The sequence below is a fragment of the Lactuca sativa genome, chromosome 8 (assembly GCF_002870075.4).
Source record: "Lactuca sativa cultivar Salinas chromosome 8, Lsat_Salinas_v11, whole genome shotgun sequence".
NCBI lineage: Eukaryota > Viridiplantae > Streptophyta > Magnoliopsida > Asterales > Asteraceae > Lactuca > Lactuca sativa.
In genome coordinates, this window is record NC_056630.2 from 106,114,193 (window position 1) to 106,135,153 (window position 20,961).

A 20,961-nucleotide genomic window follows, 5' to 3' on the forward strand; every position below is an offset into this window, starting at 1 on the left:
AACAAATACACAAAATATCACACGGATCGAAACACAATATATCACATGATCGTAACATATGCCATATTGACCGTTCATCACATGCCCTAATCTAACGGCTTAGATTCTTACAAATCTCTCTTCTAATAAAAGAATCATAAACTTGCCATGTGTTATTTTTCTATAATTTTGAATTTTTTTCTTTTATTCTCAAAAAATGACACATATTTTTTTTTAATGATTTTACATTTAAATTTAAATCTTCTTCTAAATCCCTTAAAATTAGCATTATTAATAAAGATTTTGAAATTCAAAATGTTTGATAATCAATTATATGAAATAATCAATTATAAATAATCTCTTATTCCATTTATTTTATTAGAATTATTATTTATCTTATTTTAATTTATCAACCGTATACTATACGGGTTATAAACTTGTCAATTAATAGTAGAGTTGTACACGAACTATGCTTTATTTTTTCACAAATTCTAATTAAATATTATTTTATAATCAACCCGTGTATTACACGGGTTTTAACCTAGTCTACTCATAATAACGTCATTCTACATTAGAAATTATGAAACCAAAATAGGCTCCCCTTCTCTCTTTTGCACTATTTCCTTCTCACTAGCCATAGTTGCGTGCTAAACACTATCGTCGGATAGTCACCACCATCTCCACAACATCTTTCTAGCTCCACCAGTGATTTCTCTCTCCATCATATTCTTCACCAAACGCGTCACCCGAAATCCTATGGCAGCCGTCTCTTACCCTTTTTCTCGCTGTCTTTGTCTAAAACCACCAATCATCTTCATTTAAAAACACTGAACCCACAAACGTGTTTACACACCTGATTGTAGGTATTTTTCTTCCACGTATTCTGCAATACTAACATATATTGGCTTTAAAACCATCTTTGCGACTTTCAATTTCTTCAAGATATTTGTTTTTACAGACATAATATTGTGGAATATATGTGTTTTTGTGTGTGTCCATGCAATTTATATGCTTTGTCTATGATTTTGATGCAATCAGTGCATTTATACGTACATGTTAATGTTTTCATCACTCTAGGTTGAAGAAGATGAGGATAAACATTAATAACCTAAACCCACCCCCTAAGGTAATGTCAGATTTACCCCTGCCAACTTGTATACTGTTGGTATTAATCTAATAAAATATCAGTTTTTTACTTTAGAGCGTACATTACTGATAAACATGTATTATTTTTGTTCCCATTGATTCTCCTCTTTATGTGTTTAGGGGCTAAACCTCAAGCATTTATGTTTTGTTCTCTTGGCAGGAAGAGTATCTTCTAAATGCTTATATGTAACAAGTGGATAGCGTTTGCTTTTCCAATACATCTAAGAATTTGGATACTATGAAAATCGTTAGAGTGGTGTGTAGGGTGATTTAAGGATTAATGGAATAACAATGAATAGTTCAGAATTGACTAAGTCATCACTCATGGTCGAATTGTAGTCCAGATAGAAATTGGGAAAAAAGAAAATGTATTTCTTAATTTACAAAGAATAATTTCAATAAAACGATAACAAGTCATTTTGATAATGTGTTAGTGTATGTAGAAGCTACAACTATGGAGATTAACAAGAAAAGAAAGCGCTGGCATTTTTCTTTTAAACCGGTTGAAGCAAAAAACGTTCTCACCACCACTTGCAATAAGAACAATGAAACGAGTCTAATTTCTCTATACATATGCATCAAATGTTGAACTAGATTGTATTAATGAATGACTAAATTTGTAATTTTTATTTATGTTATATATTTGGATGATAATAGATCTAGAATGTCTGATATCATATTTGAAAAGGATGGTTGATGTTATTTAGTTCTAAGTATTAGTGTTTACTTAACTTCTACTTTTTAAGGGTTGTGGCTTTTTGTATGTAATAGATATCACTGTAAAGCATAGATGTATGCATATGATATACATAAATCTGTTTTTTTTATATATGAATCTATTGATGCTAACATATATGTATCTATGTTTATGTTTTAAATTTGTATGTTTTCTCTTGATTATATACTAGAATGTGACCGGATAAATAGCAAAATAATATTTAGATAGTATTATATTGTCTCTTTTTAACTATAAAATATAATTTTGAGGTTTAATAGCTTTTATCGCAGATAAAGGTGACTGAGACTATATATTTGTAATATGATACCGTAAAAACGAAAATCTCATCTAATTGTTAGTATTTTGTTTGTGATCTAGGATAATATAAAAATGATAAATAATGAATGGATCTTGATCATTCTAGATATTTTCAGATTTTTGTTATTTCTTTTTTCTTTTTACGTTTTGGATATTGATTGTTGTTAACTAAACAAATAACACTAATTCTCGAAAAAGGAAAGAAAAGTTTTCACTACTAGAAACTTGAGTTTCAGCTACGGATTTTGCTACAGATTTATTCTCTAGCAAAAATTTAGACTTATAGCTAAGGAAATATGACAAATCTACCATGTTTTTGATAATTATTTTATTTATTTAATATATGGAATATTAGTGAGGATTTACCGAGGGATCAGCTACGAATCTGGCAATTATTTAACGATACATCACTATTCCTCGGTAATCACTCGAAAAATGAAGGCACTTAGCTAGGGTTCAGCGAGGGATAAAATATTGTGGCATATGGTACGCGTTCAGCGAGAGAACGACGACGGAAAATTTATTTGGGGTGCGCGCGTTTTCTTTTTTCTCTTGCTGAAATTGGCACCCAGTTCCATCTTCACGAAGGCAGTGTAACTTTCCTTCCCTCCAGCTTTATCACTCTTTACTAAGTGTAATTAGCTTCTGCTTTATCTCATCACCATCTCTGTTCGAACAGATGACGACGCCACTCACCCAATTCCGGCAACCTCCATATCTTTAAATCTGAAAGTATTCTTCGTTAACCTCCGATTCAGGTAAATCTCATCCCTCTTAGGTTAGTTTTAGTTCAATTTCACAATATACTTTTTTAGGGTTTAATTTACCTTGAAACTTTCTGGTTATTGTGTTTCGTAGCCATATGGAATGCCTTCTTCATTATCTGCAAGGTAGTTTCAGGTCTACCATCGATTGCATCTATATAAGAATAGACACTTAGAATTAGAACTTGATCAGTTAGGGCTTGATTCATCATAGTTTGTCTTCCAGTTCATGAGAATTTAAGGATTCAGGAACCCTTACGTTTTTAGGTTTTCCCTAATTCTCTTTCATATTAAGGAGGTGGCAACGTGAATTTGAGAAGAAACAGGTGACTTATCCTTCATTATAACAAAGGAGCTGTTCGTTTTCTTACTTATTGGGTACTTAATCTGGACACCTAATGACTGACTTAGTTTTCTTTTTGTGGTCTAGAATTGTATACAGATCAATAAACCCTAGCCCTAAATCAATAAACCCTAGCCCTAAATCAATCATAATAGTTTTCTTGTTCTGGACTAGAATTGTACAATTAATTCTATGGGTGACATATTCACCAAGAAGGTAATACTCGTCCTCCAATATTCTTCCTTTTAGTTTCAGGTTTTGGATTTGAAGTGTTTGTGTGAATCTCACACACCTTGTCAAACAATTCCAAATCCAAATCATCATCTGGTATTTCATAAAAATGGTCAACAGCTTCTACAAGTGGATCCGATTTTGGTTTTTCAAGTACCCTTTTCTTTGAACGTGTAGTGCTTGCAACAAAATCATCTTCATCTTCATAACCTAAATCCTCATTTGGGATTTTGTTTAATGTGTTTTTCCTTCTTTTAATGGAATCTGTATTGTTGCTGCTGCTTTTGGTTTTATCTGTAGTGTTGTTGTAATGAGCATTTACAATATCTTCAGTGATTTTCAAAACTCGATCCCCATACTTGCTTACTTTTGCCCTATGTTGTTATCAACATTTCTCTTATAACTAAAAATAATCATATCTTTGGCACTACCTTTTTTTTGAAAAATGTAAGGGTAAAATAGTCATTTGGTCTCCTTCAGACACAACTTATGTATACAACACTTTTACATTCATGTATACATGACTTAATTGAAGAAAAAAAAGTATTTAGGTTTTTACTTGATTAAAACAACACTTTCCATTTCCTCAAATATTTTTAATCATCATTAATAAAAATAAAAAAATAAAAAAGTTAGGTGATCAACAAAAATATTACTTATTACCTCCAACAATGGAAAAAACATTTGTCATGAAATGTAAAAAGGAGATATGTGTTTCTGTAAATGTCACCTACAAAACCCATAAAATATATATTATATATTTTGAGTTTAATTAAATATTTGTATTTTTTAGATAAATAAATAAATACCTTAATTGGAGAAAGGTCATAGAAGAAGAAAACACCAGGGAGAGACCTTCTGCCAACTTCAGGGGTCTTATAGTGTTCAGTAACAGAAATTTATTATAAAACACCAAATTCATAAAATGTTTTAAACTTTTAATATAAAATAGATAAATTTATTATATGAATAAAACATTTTTTTATTTTTTATTGAATAATAATAAATACCTGATTTGATTGAATAGTGTAACCTCTAATGTTCGTGTAAATCGTTGGTACCACCTGGAATCAAGAGAAAAATATATAAAAATAATTATAAGCAAGAAATAGAAATAGCAATGTACTTTTATGTATTTACTTTGATTTTTTTTTGTTATCAAGACATTGTATTTTAAAGAATCTAACTAATTACACTATTGTACATTTAATTTTTCTTATTAGGGCATTGTACTTCAAATATTAACCAATTATTGAAAATAAAAAAAAATAAAAATGAAAGTACGTTGCTATTTCTTTCATTTAAAGAAAAATAAAGAATAATTTAATTAGTAATTACCCATCAAGAGGATTTACAATCCCAGGATAATAGCTTCCAAAAGGTAATTTATTTATCTTGTGACTTATCTGAAAATACACATCATCATTAGTAAAAAGTAATAAGAAAATTTAATGGATATATAAATGGAGGGCAAAAAGGTAATTTTAATTTATCCATGAATAACCATAAAGACTAAGCATATCACAAATAAAATTGTATTTAAACACTAAAATTGAAATCAGAAATACAAGTTTTTTAGAACAAATAAGTAAACCCCTGAAAGAGGCTGCAGGCTTGACATAAATAAACCCCTTGGGTTTGATGTTGTGTGGTGGATCCTGTCATGTGTTTATATTTCTATGTTCATTTTTTTCTTGTTAGTGGTGTGGGGCATGGTGTTCAAACTTCAAATCTTCATAAATATATATATATATATATATATATATATATATATATATATATATATATATATATATATGTACATTTCTTTCTTAGATTTCAGCAAATCAAGTACAAATCTTACTTACTTTTCATGTAAGTGAAAATATTCATGAAATAAAATATAAAACCCCACTCATGTAGTTCTTTGACCTTCAATTTATTTGCTTCTTTAATCTTTTACAGGCAGCTAGTTTTTTTTTTTGTTTTTTTTTGGTCCCCTCCATTTTCCAAATTTGATTCCATCATTTCTGAATTGTCTATGATCTGGTAACCACTGACTAACACTATAAAACTTTTAAACTAGACGGGTTTATCTTTGATGAGGAATGAATTAACAGCCTTTGGAGTTCACCCATCTTCTCATTATTGTAGTTATAATCTGCATCATTTTCAGAAAATAATTGTTCATTCTAGTTGTATGATTGAAACCTTTGAGATATTAATATAATAGCGAAATGAATAAAAGATTATTAATCACCCCAAATTTGTAGAATGGAGTGGTGCTTGATCAGTTGCTTCGTGTTGATCTGGCTGAGAAAGCTAGAGATGGATTGGGGGATGTGGATCCTCTCTCATGCTTGAACCATTTGTCAAAAATACATTTCTGTTTGCTGCTTCTCCATCTCTTATTCCATAAATCTAGGAGGTGACAAAATTAGTTTCTTGATTTTACTAAACTATTTTTTTACTGCAGTTGATAAATATTAAATACCTTGTTGTAGAGTTCGCTATTTTCTTCACGAATTTGGGTTACTTTCTTACAAAGTTCGACATTTTCATGGTGGATGAGATTCCCCTGAATGAGTAAAAAAAGATCAAGTTACTTGAAGATATACTTTCTCTAGCATTGACATTTGAAAATGGTCTTAGGTTTTGGGTTGACCTTTTTATGGAGTTCTTCGATTTCCTCAAAAAGAAGTTGGTCCTATAGCAATTCATCAATTGTCCTAGTAGATTCAAACCTTTTTCATATGGATACCTCTGAGACTCATTTCAAGTTGGCTCTCCATGCCATGTAGATCTTTCACACTTAAACCAGAAAGCTCTTCACCCATCATTCGCCTATAATTGTTATTGTTAATATAGATGATGAAAAATTAGTTAATATTTTTAATTTAAAAAGAAAGCCTTTTGAAAGGGGTTAACCATTAGAGAAGGCTCATGTTAATAGATTTTGTTAAATAAAATTAGCAGAAAGATGATTTGGCAAAATATAATAAGTCATCACATTAGGTTAACCATTGTGGATGCTATTAATTAAGGATTTCTGCTAGGATTAACTCGACTGTTTTTAGTAATGCATAGCCTCTCTGGACATGAAACAATATAGTCTAATTATTAGTTTTTTATTTCCAGGATTATTCCCATTTTAGCCCTGTAATAATGTAGTATATGAATGTAACATGCCAAACTATTTGCCCTCTTAGAAATTCATGTAAAAAGTTATCCTTATGGATTAAGAACATAGTCTGTATCACTAGTTTTCATGCTTTGCACTTACTGAATCTTGTTAGATAGAAATTTTACCTATGATTCTCTTGCAGACTCTGCAGTTGTTGCTTTAACATTGCAGCCTCCCTTTTCCAGAACTATAATTAATAAATAGAGATTTTTTATGGTCATCTGTGTAATCATCATAAACACTTTAAAATGTATGCAACAAAATAACTGTGAATTTGTATGCTAAAATAACTTCAGGTGCGATTTTGGTAATTATCCACCCAAACTGGATAATTACCGTTTAGAGTTTTGATTATTTCAGTTTTTACCACCAATTAGAGATAAAATCTAAATAATTAAGGATAATTGTTTCTGAGTTTTTACCACCAATTAGAGATAAAGATTACTTTCCTGTAGTAGTCTCGATACTTAAAATAGATATGTCACTATGTAGTCCTTTTAATTTGTTAGTGTTAGATAAGGGTGAACATGGTTCTGTTTGGTTTTTCACTTCAAACTGGTAATAAACCAAAAATTTTTGATTTTGACTTCTGAGAAACCAACTGTTGGTTTTTTAGATTATTATTATTTTTTTTTCATTTGGGCAAATTGCAGAAAAGCACAACCATTTATCTACCATCACTCAGAGAAACCCTTATAGTTTGTTTATATGCAGAAAAACCGTTCTATTTTCAGTTACATTTAAGATTTACCTAAATATCTGTTTTTTTATTTAAGTTATCGGGTTTTTTTTATGACAATATATTTATCTTGTTCGTTTTTAAGTTGACATGGAAAAAAAATAAGCAATGTCACTTATATTTGTCTGAGTAAATGGTTGTTGAGTAAATGATCTATTTCTCACGTTTTACCATAGATAAGAGGCAACGTCACTTATTTTTATTTCCATATTAACCTAAAAACGAAACAGATAAATGTCATGTCACAAAACAACTGGCAATTTCTTTAAAAAACCGGATATTTGGGTTATTGTGAAAGGTAGCTAAAAATATAAGGGCTTTCTGCATATAAACAAAATGCAAGGGTTTTTCTGAATGCTAGTAGATAAATGGTTGTGCTTTTCTGCATTTTTCCCTTTTCATTTATCTATATGTTTTATTTTCTTCATTGACAATACTCTTAAAATTAAACAAAATTCCATTACTTCACAAAAAATTAATACAAGACGGTGTAAACGTATGCTCATTATTTGTTTAATTTTTGCACACTAGTGGTTGTAGTTAGTTTCTATTTGATTACTTTCTCTCCCTTCCAGTTCTTGTTTATTCCAAAGGATCTATTGTCATCCACTTCTTCTTACTTGGTTGTAGTTAGTTTTTATCTAATCTCTATCTAAGTTCTGAATAGTAGTTATATATTTTGTTGTAGCTAGTCATTATGTCAACACGTAGTGATAGAGACTGGATGTACAAAAGGTTAGATCATGGGTATCTTAGCACAACATATCATGCATCCGTCAAAGGATTTCTCGATGTTGCTTTTTCTAATGAAGAAACCGTTGATGGGGATTATATTAGATGTCCTTGTTTTAAATGCAAGAACATGTCTTATAAAACAAGAGGTGATGTAGAGCTTCACTCGTTACAACGCGGTTTCATTCCTAATTACACAACTTGGTGGGCACATGGTGAAAGAAATACGATATCTGAACATGAGGAAGAATCTTCTAATCCGATGCAGGATCCGATGGAAGATGATGATGATGATGATGTTAATGGGTGTACACAAATGTTGATGGATGTAATGGAGGAACTCCCGAATCCAACTGCCAAGGGGTTCTATGATATGTTAGAAGACGCTGATGAACCTTTGTGGGATGGATGTGAAAATTATTCAAAATTACAAGCTGCAACAGAGTTGTTGCATTGGAAGTCAGAATACAATATATCTGAGGCTGCCTATGATCACATACTTCCTATAATTAAGCGGATGCTACCCAAAGGTGATAAACTAGTTGAGAACTTCTATGAGATGAAGAAGCTTTTGAAAATAATTAGACTCCCAGAAAAAAAGATTCATGCTTGCAAAAACCATTGCATGATATTCTATGGGGTAGATTCTGATTTGACTAAGTGTCGAGTGTGTGATCATGATCGGTACAAGAGTGGCAGACGACCTTATCTGGTTATGAGGTACTTGCCTATTGCTCCTAGACTCCAAAGGTTGTATTTGACAAAAAAGACGGCAAAGCAAATGACATGGCACTATGAACATCAGACAGAACCGGGTTTGATGGTCCATCCAAGTGATGGTGAGGCTTGGAAGCATTTCGACTCAATGCATCCAGAATTTTCAAGTGAACCACGGAATGTTCGTCTTGGGCTATGCACTGATGGGTTCAGTCCAAATAACTCAAATACAACCCCGTATTCATGTTGGCCTGTTTTCCTTTGAATTTATAACTTGCCTCCTTGGATGTGCTTAACAGAACCATATGTTCAATTAAGCATAGTTATTCCTGGAAAAAAGAGCCCATGTCAAAATATAGATGTGTTTCTCAGGCCGCTAATTGACGAGTTAAAGATGCTATATACAGACGGTGTTGTGACTTATGATGCTTCGACTAAATGCAATTTCACAATGAAAACTATACTTCTTTGGACAGTTAGTGACTTTCCTGCTTATGCAATGTTATCAGGATGGAGCACACATGGCAAGTTAGCATGTCCATATTGTATGGGTGAGTCGGGGTCGTTTCGGTTACACCATGGTAGTAAACCATGTTGGTTTGACTGCCATCGAAATTTTTTACCTGAACAACACACATATAGGGGTGACAAAACAGGATTTCTGGCTAATAAGGTTGAGCGATCTAGCCCCCCACCAATATTAACCGGTGATCAGATTTGGGAGCAAGTACGAAACTTTCCAACTGTTTATGAAGGCAAACCTTTTAGAGCGAAGAATGCAAAATTGCTTGGTTTTGGGATTACTCATATTAACCGGTGATCAGATTTGGGAGCAAGTACGATACTTTGTCAATGGTTACAAGTTTCATACTGAAAAATATGGTGATGGACGGGTCACACACAATAGTGGTGTATGTGTAAGAGGGACTTGTTACAATGAGTCTGAGTGTGACTATTATGGGTTGTTGGGTGAGGTTTTGGAAGTAGAATATCAAGGCATACGGCGTTGCGTCGTAGTATTGTTCAAGTGTATATGGTTTAACCCTACTGAAGGGGTACGTGTGGATCGAAAGCAAAATTTGGTTGATATTAAATACAAATCAAGGCTAAGAAATGAAGATCCATTTATCCTAGCGTCACAAGCAGAACAAGTCTATTATGCACCATATCCTGCAATGAAGGATTTGAAAGATTGGTGGGCTGTCGTCAAGACGAAACCAAGGGGTGTATATGATCTACGACAATGTGTTACTGAAGAAGATGATGATGAGGATGAAGAGGACCAATTCTTTCAAGAAAGTGAAGCGACTTTACCTTCTACAAGTAGCGGTGCAAATGAGGTGGCAGGACCCCTTTCTCATGTAATTGAAGGAGAAATAAAAGAAGTTAATGACAATGACATTGAGAGAGAAGAGGATGAAGAAGTTGATGATAACTTGGATGATTCATCCGAAGATGATATTGAAGATGAAAACATATGTGATGATAATTCTGATGATGAGTAATTACTAAAAATGTAGAATGAAACAATGTATTTGGAACTATATATTTTGCCTAATGGACCTTATAAATAACTTTTTAGCTAAAATGATCGTTTTCTTTTTCTATATACATTGAATTTTCATTTATTTGTGTATTATAGCATGTTACCTTCTCTTACTTCTATAATTTTCTATTATAATACATACTTGTTCTAACCAATAGTTTATTAATTCTTGATTTTAAGAGTTATTTTTTGACTAATGGCGCAACGAGGAGCCCGTGGTGGTGGTCGCAGTGGTAGTCACATTGGTGGTCGTGATGCTGGAGATAGAAATGCATCTCAATCACACAATGATGCAGAAAGTCAACCTTCTTCTTCAGTTAGAGGATCAAACATCTTGGAACAAGTTCCAAGTAACCCATCAAAAAGGAAGTTCATTGAAGTCGATTCTGAAAAGGAGTACTAATGTTAATTTTAAAATTGTTTATGAAAATGAATTTACTTGTTAATGATAATACTAATGCTAATTTTATAATTTTTTATTTTTTGCAAGATTTACGGATCAGATTTCAGTGATCAGAGCCATCACATGTATACTGAAGACGATGTTTGACGACCCATGGACCTCATGGAAGAAGGTTGACAAAGAACATCGTGATGCAATGTGGGAACACTTCAAGTTTGTACTTACTATTTTTATGATTTATCAAAGTAAAAATTGGTATAAAATGAAAAAGATAATTGTATGCGTGATCTACATGTAGGGTTTGTATGTTTGGCCCGAAGAGACTGATGTTCTTGCTCGCAAGGTATGGGAAGACTGTATGAAGAAACGATTTCCTGATGTAATGCGAAGAGCAAGTGAAGCATCTTTAAAACTTTCCAAAGCTGCAAATGTGAATGCCTCACTAGAAGGTGATTTGAATTGGCTATAGGACTATTGCCCAAATTGGATAAAAAAGGAGTGGGAAAAATGATCAATGAAGTGTGGACCACATCCAAATGGAAACGTTTATCACAATCAGGGAAAAATAACATAAATAAATTAGAAGATGGATCTGTTTCCAAACATACCGAGGGTTCTATATCTATTCGTCAACATAAGAAAAGAATGGTAAGATGTTTGCATCTCACGTTAGTTTCCACTTAAACTGTTGAGTCTTTGTTTTGTTTTTTAATGTATTACTAATGGATTTTGTAGCAAGCAATGCTTAAACGCCCTCCTACAGGAGTTGAACTTTATGCAAGGTTGCACACTAAACGGTCTACTCAAGAGTACATTACACCAAAGGCAGCTAAAGTTAAGGTATTTTCAATTCTTTTGTAGGAAACAAAACTTCCTACTACTCGGGTTAATGACTTTGTTAAAGCAACTAATTGACAGAAAACAAATCTTTCGTAAGTAGTAATCAACTTACAAAAGAAAAGAAACAAATTATTATCTCTAAATGTTTGATCCTCTACCTAGTTGTAATTAAGTGTTTTTTAAGTAGTAATCAACTTTATGCAAGGTTTGAGTATTAATTAATAAGAGGCTTATGAAGTGGTTCATTCTATTCCTTGATTATGAATTTAATGGTATGGAATGAACCATTCCATTCCTTATTTCATGTTTCTATTTTTCATATCTTTTTTGCTATAATAGGAGGCTTATGAAAGTGCTATGGTGGCTAAGTTTGGTGATGATACTAGTTGCCAACCCTTCTTGGATAATGAAACATGGTGTGATGTTTCCGGAGGAGTCAAGAAAGGAAGAATATAGGATTCAGATCTGTGTCTGATCCAACGAGCTTTTTGGAAGGAACATCTAGTACAATAACATCCCAAGAGGTTCGTTTAATTTTGTACTTTATAAAAATTTCTTATCATAGCATTGTACTTACAAAATTTCCTATCATGGCATTATACTTACAAAGTTTCCTATCATGGCATTGTACTTACAAAGTTTCCTATCATGGCATTGTACTTACAAAGTTTCCTATCATGGCATTGTACTTACAAAGTTTTCTATCATGGTATTATACTTACAAAGTTTCCTATCATGGCATTGTACTTACAAAGTTTCCTATCATGACATTGTACTTACAAATTTTCCTATCATGGCATTGTACTTACAAAGTTTCCTATCATGTTATTGTACTTTAGGTTGTCTATGAACGTGTACGAAACGAGATGCGTGGCGAAATGGATGCTAAAGTTGCAGAAATGGAAGCTAAACATCAACAAATACGTGAGGAAATGGATGCCAAAGCTGCAGCAATAGATGCCAAACAACAACAAATTGATGCAAAATATGAAGCAATGGAGAAGATGTATGCAGCCTTGCAAAATATGATGGGAAATTGAAAATTAGAGGTAATATGATGTTAACCATTAGTATTTGATGTTTTTGAATGACTTGTTAACCTTTTGTATTTGATGTTTTTGATTGTTTTGAATAATGTTTTATAGGAATGAGAACCGAAGATGATTGGATGGACATGAAATGAAGAGAGCAGCTAAAATGTTATTTTGAAGGTTAAACTTTTTTCTGTTTGTACCTCTTTTGCATACTTTGGATTTCTTGGTGCTAAAATGTTATTTTGAAGTTAAACCGTTGGGAGTTTGATGTTATAAGGATAGTTTCGTTTTTGGATGTTTTTTGAATGACACTTTAGTAAACTTTGATAGTTTTGGTATTTTAATGCTTGATTGTATCATTATTTGATGTTCTTTAGTATAATAATTTGATGATTATAGTATTTTTTTCTTTTAGAATCATAATAAAAAAATGATATTACAAGTTCGTGGTGAGAAAATAAAAAGTATTTTAATGCATGAATTTTGCGAGGGATTAGCTACGGAAAAAAAACCATGTCTAAAGTGTGCGATGGATCAGCGACGGAAAGGAAAAAAAATTAATGTATGAATTTTGCAAGGGATTAGTGATGAAAAAAAATCATGTCTAAAGTTTGCGATAGATCAGCGACGGAAAAAAAAATAGTATATGAATTTTGCAAGGGATTAGCTACGGAAAAAAAAACTGTTCATGGAAATTTGCGACAGAACAGCGACATAATGCATTGAGTGACATTTAGCGACGGATATTCTGTCGCTAACTTTGTAGCAAGGAAAAACCGATCCGTCGCTAAAACCCTCGCTGAGAAATTAGCCACCTTTTTATTACCTATCGAGTGAATCCGTTACCGATCCATCGCAAACAACATTTAGCGACGGAATAGCGACGGATTTTTCCGTCGCTAAAACCCATGTTTCTAGTAGTGTTTATAATGTTGCTATTGGTAGCTTATAATTATAGACCAAACTCTGATTTACTTTTTCAGACATGTTTTTTTTTGTAATGGAGTTGACATCAACCATAAAATCTAATCTAATTGATATTATTTTGATATCAATAATATTTATTTGTAAGTTCATACTATTTAATCTAAATACCCGTAAAGATATTCAATAATTTTTTTTAACTAAAAGTGATCCAACTAAGGGGTTGTTTGTTTACCTCTTAATTGAAAAATTAAGAGGCAACCTCTTAAAAATTCAGATTCAGCTTGTTTGTTAGCATCTTATTTTTTACCTCTTAATTTTATAAATGCCTCTTAAACTTTCAGATGTCAAACCATGTCTGAACTTTTGAAAATAACACGTCTTCCCTTTGTGCCCTAAAATATCAACGCTCATTTCCTTCGCTCTATGCTTCACAAGACGAGCGCCACTTCTCCCTCTTCCCTCTATCTCAGAACTGCCTCCCTCCACCAGCTACGTCGCCGGCGGCAACCCATCCAACGTCGCCGCCTCCTTTATCGCCGCCTCCCTTCGTCAAAGTAATCAATTTTCCAGTTCCAGGTGAGAGTTTCTTCCTCTTTTTTTTCCCAAAACTCGAAAATAAGAGTTGGAGACTTTTTTTTTTCTAGAATGTTTTGCTTCTATTTTCGACTGTTATTTTCTGCCTCCCTCTGAAAATCGAGTATCATATGCTATTTTTTTCATCTTCCTCTGAAAATCGAGTTCAAGATATTAAGGTTGTTTTGGTCTTTTTTTTTCTGATGTGATTTGTTCTTCCTACAGAAATAGAGTTTTTTATGTTGAAATTATATGTAATTTGTTCTGATGTGCTTGAAAATCACAGCTGAATTATGTTCATTTGTTGTTATGTTGAAATGTTCGTTGAAATCAAATGGTCTTGATGTTATGCTGAAATCTAATATTGAAATAGAATGTTCTTGATCTTATGTTGATGGTTTTTGCAAGTACTATCATTTTCTTCAAGTGCTGATGATTTTTGCAAGTTTATGTTTCCTTGAATTCAGTGATTTCATAGAAAACTTTTTTTCTTCTTTTTTCTGAAATCAGATGCGGAGTATAGTTTTATGCAAATGCTGAATATAAATGCTATTTTTTTTTTTCAGATTTTGTATAGCTAAAAATTGATATGTATAGCTAAAACTTGTTGTTGAACTTTGTTGATTTGATCTATTTTATTGAAAATGTGTTTGTAGTTGCTAATACAAGTTGTTGATTTTGTTCATTTGTTGAAATCTATTGCTAATCTTGTTGTTATGTGCTTAATTTTTGTTGAAATCTATTGTTGAGTGACCAGGGTTGGTGAATAGAAGTTGATGGCCTCATGAAGGCTGCGATGATGATGATAAAGTTCGATGACAGGTTTGTGCCCGGTGATGATGTATGGTGGTAGCGTACGATGAAGAGGGTGACGGGTTGTTGCATGTTAATGGTGAAAATGTCCTCTGTGTGTTTCTGTAGATTAGCAACATTTTTCATTCACATGATCAAGAACCAAAAAAACCATATGCAATATTTCATGTAAACCTTGTATGGGGTGTGATGCTGACCAAATTATTGTCCGATAATTGTAATAAAATATTGTGTTGTTTAGTTTACATTGTATTTTTTTTTGTAATATTCGGTGTAATGCTTATATTTATCAACCTACTTTGATGAAAAAAAATCACATGTATGATGTTTATTTCTAGCATCCTACTTTGATGTGTTTTTATCAAGGGTATGGTGTTGTAGTTGAAAGAAATGATACAGAAGGGTAAAATGGTTATTTTTATCATTCAGCACAAAAATTCAGAGCTTTCAACCAAACAACATGTTAAAATTCAGATCTTAAAAATCCAGACCCTCTTAGAAATTCAGATCTTAAAATTTCAGATCCTACCAAACAGCCCCTAACTTATTTCATTTTGGTTAAAAAATTTTAGTTAAGAGATAATTTTTCGCTCACAAAAATATACTTATAATATTTTACACTTCAAAATTTTAAACTATGATTTCTATTAATAAAATTTTTATTTTATATTGTACACTGTTTGCTGAAGAAGTTATTCACCACCACACATAGTTGCCGAAACCTAATTATGACAATGGAAATGAACCTGATCATGGAAATGTAATTGAACCTAATGATAACAATGATTTTATCACTCACAAAAAAGTAGTATACTTTTAATTTTAACCAAAAATAACATAATTTTATTTCTGATACTAAGCAAATTCATTGTCCGTTTCCCTAAACAAATCAATTTTCCAATGTTTGTTTTCATTCGCTTTACGCACCCCTTTACCAAATAATTGTAAAATAAAAACCACAACAATGGATAACACCACAATAGAAAACTATTAGTCTTCCGCATTTATGTACCTAGCTAGAAATCATTTAGTGAAATGAACTATCCGGTGCAAAACAATTTTCCAAAAGGCTGAAACAAACTATCTAATATCAAAATGAAACTAATCACCGCATGAAAACTATATGCCGAAAAGGAACTATCTGGGACTGCCGCATCTCGCGGGTACACTACTAGTATATATATATATATATATATATATATATATATATATATATATATATATATATATATATATATATATATATATATATATATATATATATATTATAATTTTTAATACTATATGTATACGAAAAGTTAGTCGAATCTCTAGTACGCCTCATTCATAAAGTCATACTATAAGAGGGGTATAAAGAAATGATCTATAAAATGACTGTCAAATGAGTGTCATTTTCACCCATTGCTCATTTGTGTGGTAGAGGGTCGTTTACCGAACGAGTTCGATAAGACATAATCATATTAAAAGTATAATGCTATAAACTATAAAGTACTAGAACCTTCTAAAATCTCGCTCTAGTTACTTTAGGAAAATGTGAAATGTACGATAATCCATGAAAACGCACATCATTTCTTTATGAGTCGTTAGTAAAATGTGTGTGGTTAACCAACACACTAATGTGCAACTATAAAGATGAAATGATGAAACAACTCGTTTTATAATTGTTGATAGAGCATGTGTGGTTAACCGACACATTAATGGGAAATTATAAATTGATTGAGGGTGTTTGAGCGGGTTTGCATGGTTATTCACATCTTAATTGTGATCCTTGACATCCCAGTCACAATTAGTAAGAGCATAATCCGAGATTCAACATGACATTGATGTTTCAATGAAAATCTTATAGACATCTAGGAGTTTCATGTGATTGATATCGGTGAAATGGTTTTACCTACCAAAAATAGTTTCGTGATATGACTACGTTATCCTTCTTCGTATTATGAAATGAAAATATGGATCCTAGCCTTAATTTAAAATTTTGGGTTAATAATAAAAGGATTAAAATCAACTAACTTTAATTCTCTCTTTTGACACCTTTTAGATGTCATATCAAGATAATAATGGTCTTCATTGTTCTTATGAAAATGGTGTTGGTTTTTATGTACTTTAACATCCCTATGGTACATATACGACCCTAATACTTTGGATCTAAGTTTTCTCTAATTATACATGCAATATTCATTTTCCAAAGCATGAAGCCTAACTAGCATGCAAAGGTGATATTTGAATCATAAAAAAACTAGTTAGAAGATTACCTCTTATTTGTAGCTTGTAGTTCTTGGCCCTTCAAGAGCTTAACACCTCAAGTGTGATGCCTAAAACGGTTCACAAGACACCATGAACAAAGGATGAATATGAGATAAAAGTTATGAAGCTCAAATCGTAAACCCTAATTCACTTGGGGCCCATTTTGTAAGCTTAGGGGGTTCAATATATAGTTTGGAATTCCTAGGGTTTCAACTTGTAAACCCTAATTCACTTGGGCCTTTAGTCCATCAACTCATTAGCCTTATGGACTAACAGTTCATGAACTCTCACATAAACTTAGTCCATCACTAATCAATCATGGATCATTGACCCAAACTATATGTATCATTGGTTTACATAATCATTCCCCGTTAATTTAATTAGTCTCTTTTGATCACTAAATTAATTCAAAATTAATTCTTGATCAATACTAATTAAATTATATGATTTCTCAATTAATATATTATACTTGTAATATATTAATAAATCACAAATAACTTCTTTCTCAAATATCTATCCTATCAAATTGTTCTGGTGAATGCAATACGAAATGGACCATGCTACTCTCAGGTCAAGTACATACCCGTTGTAGTTATGGGCTTAGACACCTAATCCAACAAATGGTTTTCCTCAATCTTTTGAGAAGGTCTTCCACATTTTGATCAAGGTGAAAATATCTTCCTTTCTTTAGGTAATGGTTGAATTGGACATTGTCCTCCTTCAACTCTTCCTCCTTGTCTTGTGACTCTCCCATCGCCGTGTTTTCCTCAAGTTGAAAGATATGAAACTACTTAAGCCCTATTGGCATGTAAACACGAAGATGGAAATTCTATGTATGCGTATTCTCTAAAAATGAAATCGTACATTGAAAAATTAGAAAGAATGGGTTTCGTATTCCCAAAGGAGCAAGCCATTGATTTGGTTCTTATCTCATTTCCTAAGTCATATGGTCAGTTTGTTAAGAACTTTCATACGAGGAATCTCGATGTGATCCTAACTGATCTGACCGATATGTTGATAGTTGTTAAAACAGAAATGCTTAAGAACACGACTAAAGCAGAAATGCTTATAGGGTCAGATCCCAAGGTTTCTATAGACATTGACAATGATAACATTTGCGATCAAGAAAAGGTTTCTCTTCCCAATCGAAAAGGATCATCCAATGTCAAACTGTCTAATCATATGGTAAAAAGAAAGGCTGATACAAAGATCACTCCTAATGTTAACCCCAATGAGTCAATTTGTTTCTACTTCCAATTGAAGGGACAGTGGAAGGGAAGCTGCCCCAAATACCTGAAGGATCTTAAAGATGGTAAAGTTGATTCGTGTGACTCTACTTTAGGAAAATACATTATCTAACTCCATAAGCTCCTATTCATAGACTCTTAATACATAATGTGATGATCATATTTTGATGGTATTGTAGGATCTAAAAGAAATAGGGAAGCTTAAGCAAATGTGAGCTAAATCTGATCCTGGAAATGTACTTTTGTCACATGGTTCGATGGTCAAAATTTGGAGCTATTACTAAGGAGTTAGGATAATTTTAATAGGATTGCTATTACTCTTCAGAGATGTTTAGAAACGTACTTTTTTAAATTTTTATGCATTGTTCCAATTTTCTCTTTAATCAATAAAACTGAAGTTTTGGTTTATGTGTTTGCCTTATTTTATATATCCTTGCAATGGAATTAATGAATGTGTTGATCATGTTTCTAATAATAGCAATATTAATTGTGGATTTGATTCTTATGATATCACTTGTGGTACTGTCATAATTGACCAACTGAAAAAAAAAATTCATCACCAAGTTTCAGATGGACAAAAATTTGGAGTCATACAATTCGAATTGCATGATGCATGAGAATCTTATTCATTGAAAATTTATGACTAACTTATTTTTCACATGTTTATGTGAAGTAAGTGAATGATTAATTGATCTAGTATATACTGATGTAGACCTTTCAGATCCACTACAAGGGATGATAACTCTATTCATCATGTTTTACTGATGTTTCAGTAAATATGATTATGTTTATAAGCTTAAATAGAATTCTAATACTTCTGGAAGGGTTCAAAGAGTAACATAACGAATAAAAGAATCTATTAGGTAGAAAGACAAAAGATTCTCCAATCTGAAAGAAAAGGAGGGTATTTAGTATCATGTTTTATGATCATCTTAGTAATTGTGTAATTGTATCACAATTGATCCTTAAAGAACATCTTAGTTAAATTGTAAGACTAAGAAAAGGAATCGAACATTGTTTGAAATGGTTCGATCAAAAGATGAGTCATGTTTCCTTCTAATCAATTTTTAGAATTGTACTCTAGTAACTATAAATTGTATCTCAAAACCCATTTCAAACTAAGAAGGTTGATAGAACCTCGTTATATGTGGAGTAATAATGTTTTTCTTAATCTATCACATTTAGAATGGATTTGTGATGTAATCGTTGATTGAGAAACAAAGGATAAACTGAGACCGATTCTATGAAGTGTTTTCTTGTCGGGAATCCGCACGAACTTTTGAATACTTGTTTTAGCTCGTCAAGGAATGTTCCTTGAGAGAAAATTTGTATGTCAAGAATTCAATAGGATTTGTATTGATCTTCAAAAATTTAAGATTCAATTGACAATGACCCTTTTAGTTATCATTAGCACGTGACCTGAGGTTAAAAACCTATCGTGTTTAGTTGACACATTCTTATTTTTGTGCGCTTCTAGTTAAAATTGGCAATTCTTTTGATTTCTATGTTTTTTCATTTAAATGCAAAAGTAAAGCATGTTGGTCATCGAAAGTACATTGATTAATATGGGTGATTTGCTAACAACACGGAAGCAGTGGTAGGCCTTGAGCTACCAGAAGGCAAGAAATTAAGAATAGTGAAGTTCGGTCCATGAAGGAAAACTAAGTTTGAATTTGGTTTGTCCTAAACCTAGTCCTATGACTCTAGGTTGGAAATGAAAGATACACATGGATAGAAATGTTGCACCTTGAAATCTAAGTGGCAAAGGTTTAACTTTAATTCATGAAAAGGATTATGAGGAAACACTTTGGTAATAGATTTTAAAGATCTACTAAAGAAAAATCTGGATATTGGCTGTGTTAATTGTATTCTCAAATTTACAATATGATTATGACATCCATCTTCATGCTTCGAATTGTGAGGAATGGCAAGGAATTGTTTAAACTTTCAAGAGATATATTTATCAAGTCTTGAAGGGTTTGAACACAAACATTATCCTATTGAGGTGTATAAGCTTAAAATGTCTAATTAGAGACTTAACAAAGCATCATGTATAAAATATCTACACTTCTTTAAGAAAGTCAAAGAGCACTGCTTTCTACAAGTCTAGTTGATTTCTGGTTACATGTCAAAGCTAGTGGGAGCATAATAGTTATGACGGTATTGCATATTGACAATACTATTTGTAGGGAACAATGTCTCCAATTTGAAAATTGAAAAGCTCGGGAAATATTTCACTATAGTGGACTTGAGTGCGAGGGCACTCATACTTTGTTTCAAATATAAAGGTTTAGATTTTATACTTTAATAGAACTTAGTCAAAGACATATGAATATCATGTTGAAATGTTTCAACATAGGAGATTCAATATATAGAAATATTGAAACATCCCAAAATTACAGACAAAAAATTGCGTTTTTTTAATTATTAATAAAACCATAGTTATCCAAAACACATGTCATAATATCTCAAACATCATAT

At 32.0% G+C, this 20,961-nt stretch overlaps 2 protein-coding genes and 1 long non-coding RNA gene across 7 annotated transcripts; 1 reads left to right on the forward strand and 2 right to left on the reverse strand.

Moving 5' to 3' along the window:
- The first annotated feature begins 2,404 nt into the window (after window positions 1-2,404).
- Window positions 2,405-10,570, forward strand: LOC111902337 (uncharacterized). Of its 5 annotated transcripts, none has more exons than XR_006186120.2 (3): window positions 2,405-2,754; window positions 2,841-2,919; window positions 3,524-4,955. XR_006186120.2 is itself a non-coding variant. In XM_023898186.3 (3 exons), the coding sequence occupies exon 3, from the start codon at window positions 8,099-8,101 to the stop codon at window positions 9,113-9,115; it is 1,017 nt and encodes a 338-aa protein (XP_023753954.1). In that variant the 5' UTR covers window positions 2,607-2,754; window positions 2,841-2,919; window positions 8,094-8,098; the 3' UTR covers window positions 9,116-10,570. The 5 variants fall into 5 exon arrangements, 3 of the variants coding, with proteins under 3 accessions (XP_023753954.1, XP_023753953.1, XP_042753620.1); XR_002853748.3 differs by having other exon boundaries at window positions 2,412-2,754; window positions 3,518-4,955; XM_023898186.3 differs by lacking the exon at window positions 3,524-4,955 and adding an exon at window positions 8,094-10,570 and having other exon boundaries at window positions 2,607-2,754.
- Window positions 5,483-5,912, reverse strand: LOC128128130 (uncharacterized). Its single transcript, XR_008225772.1, has 2 exons — window positions 5,739-5,912; window positions 5,483-5,639 (listed from the first exon to the last, which is right to left on the reverse strand). It is a non-coding gene; the product is annotated as an uncharacterized LOC128128130 (long non-coding RNA).
- Window positions 5,946-7,329, reverse strand: LOC111902346 (MADS-box transcription factor 27). Its single transcript, XM_042897262.2, has 5 exons — window positions 7,324-7,329; window positions 6,788-6,849; window positions 6,223-6,322; window positions 6,144-6,185; window positions 5,946-6,056 (listed from the first exon to the last, which is right to left on the reverse strand). Exons 1-5 carry the CDS (start codon window positions 7,327-7,329, stop codon window positions 5,946-5,948), a joined length of 321 nt encoding a protein of 106 aa, XP_042753196.2.
- Window positions 10,571-20,961: the final 10,391 nt, after the last annotated feature.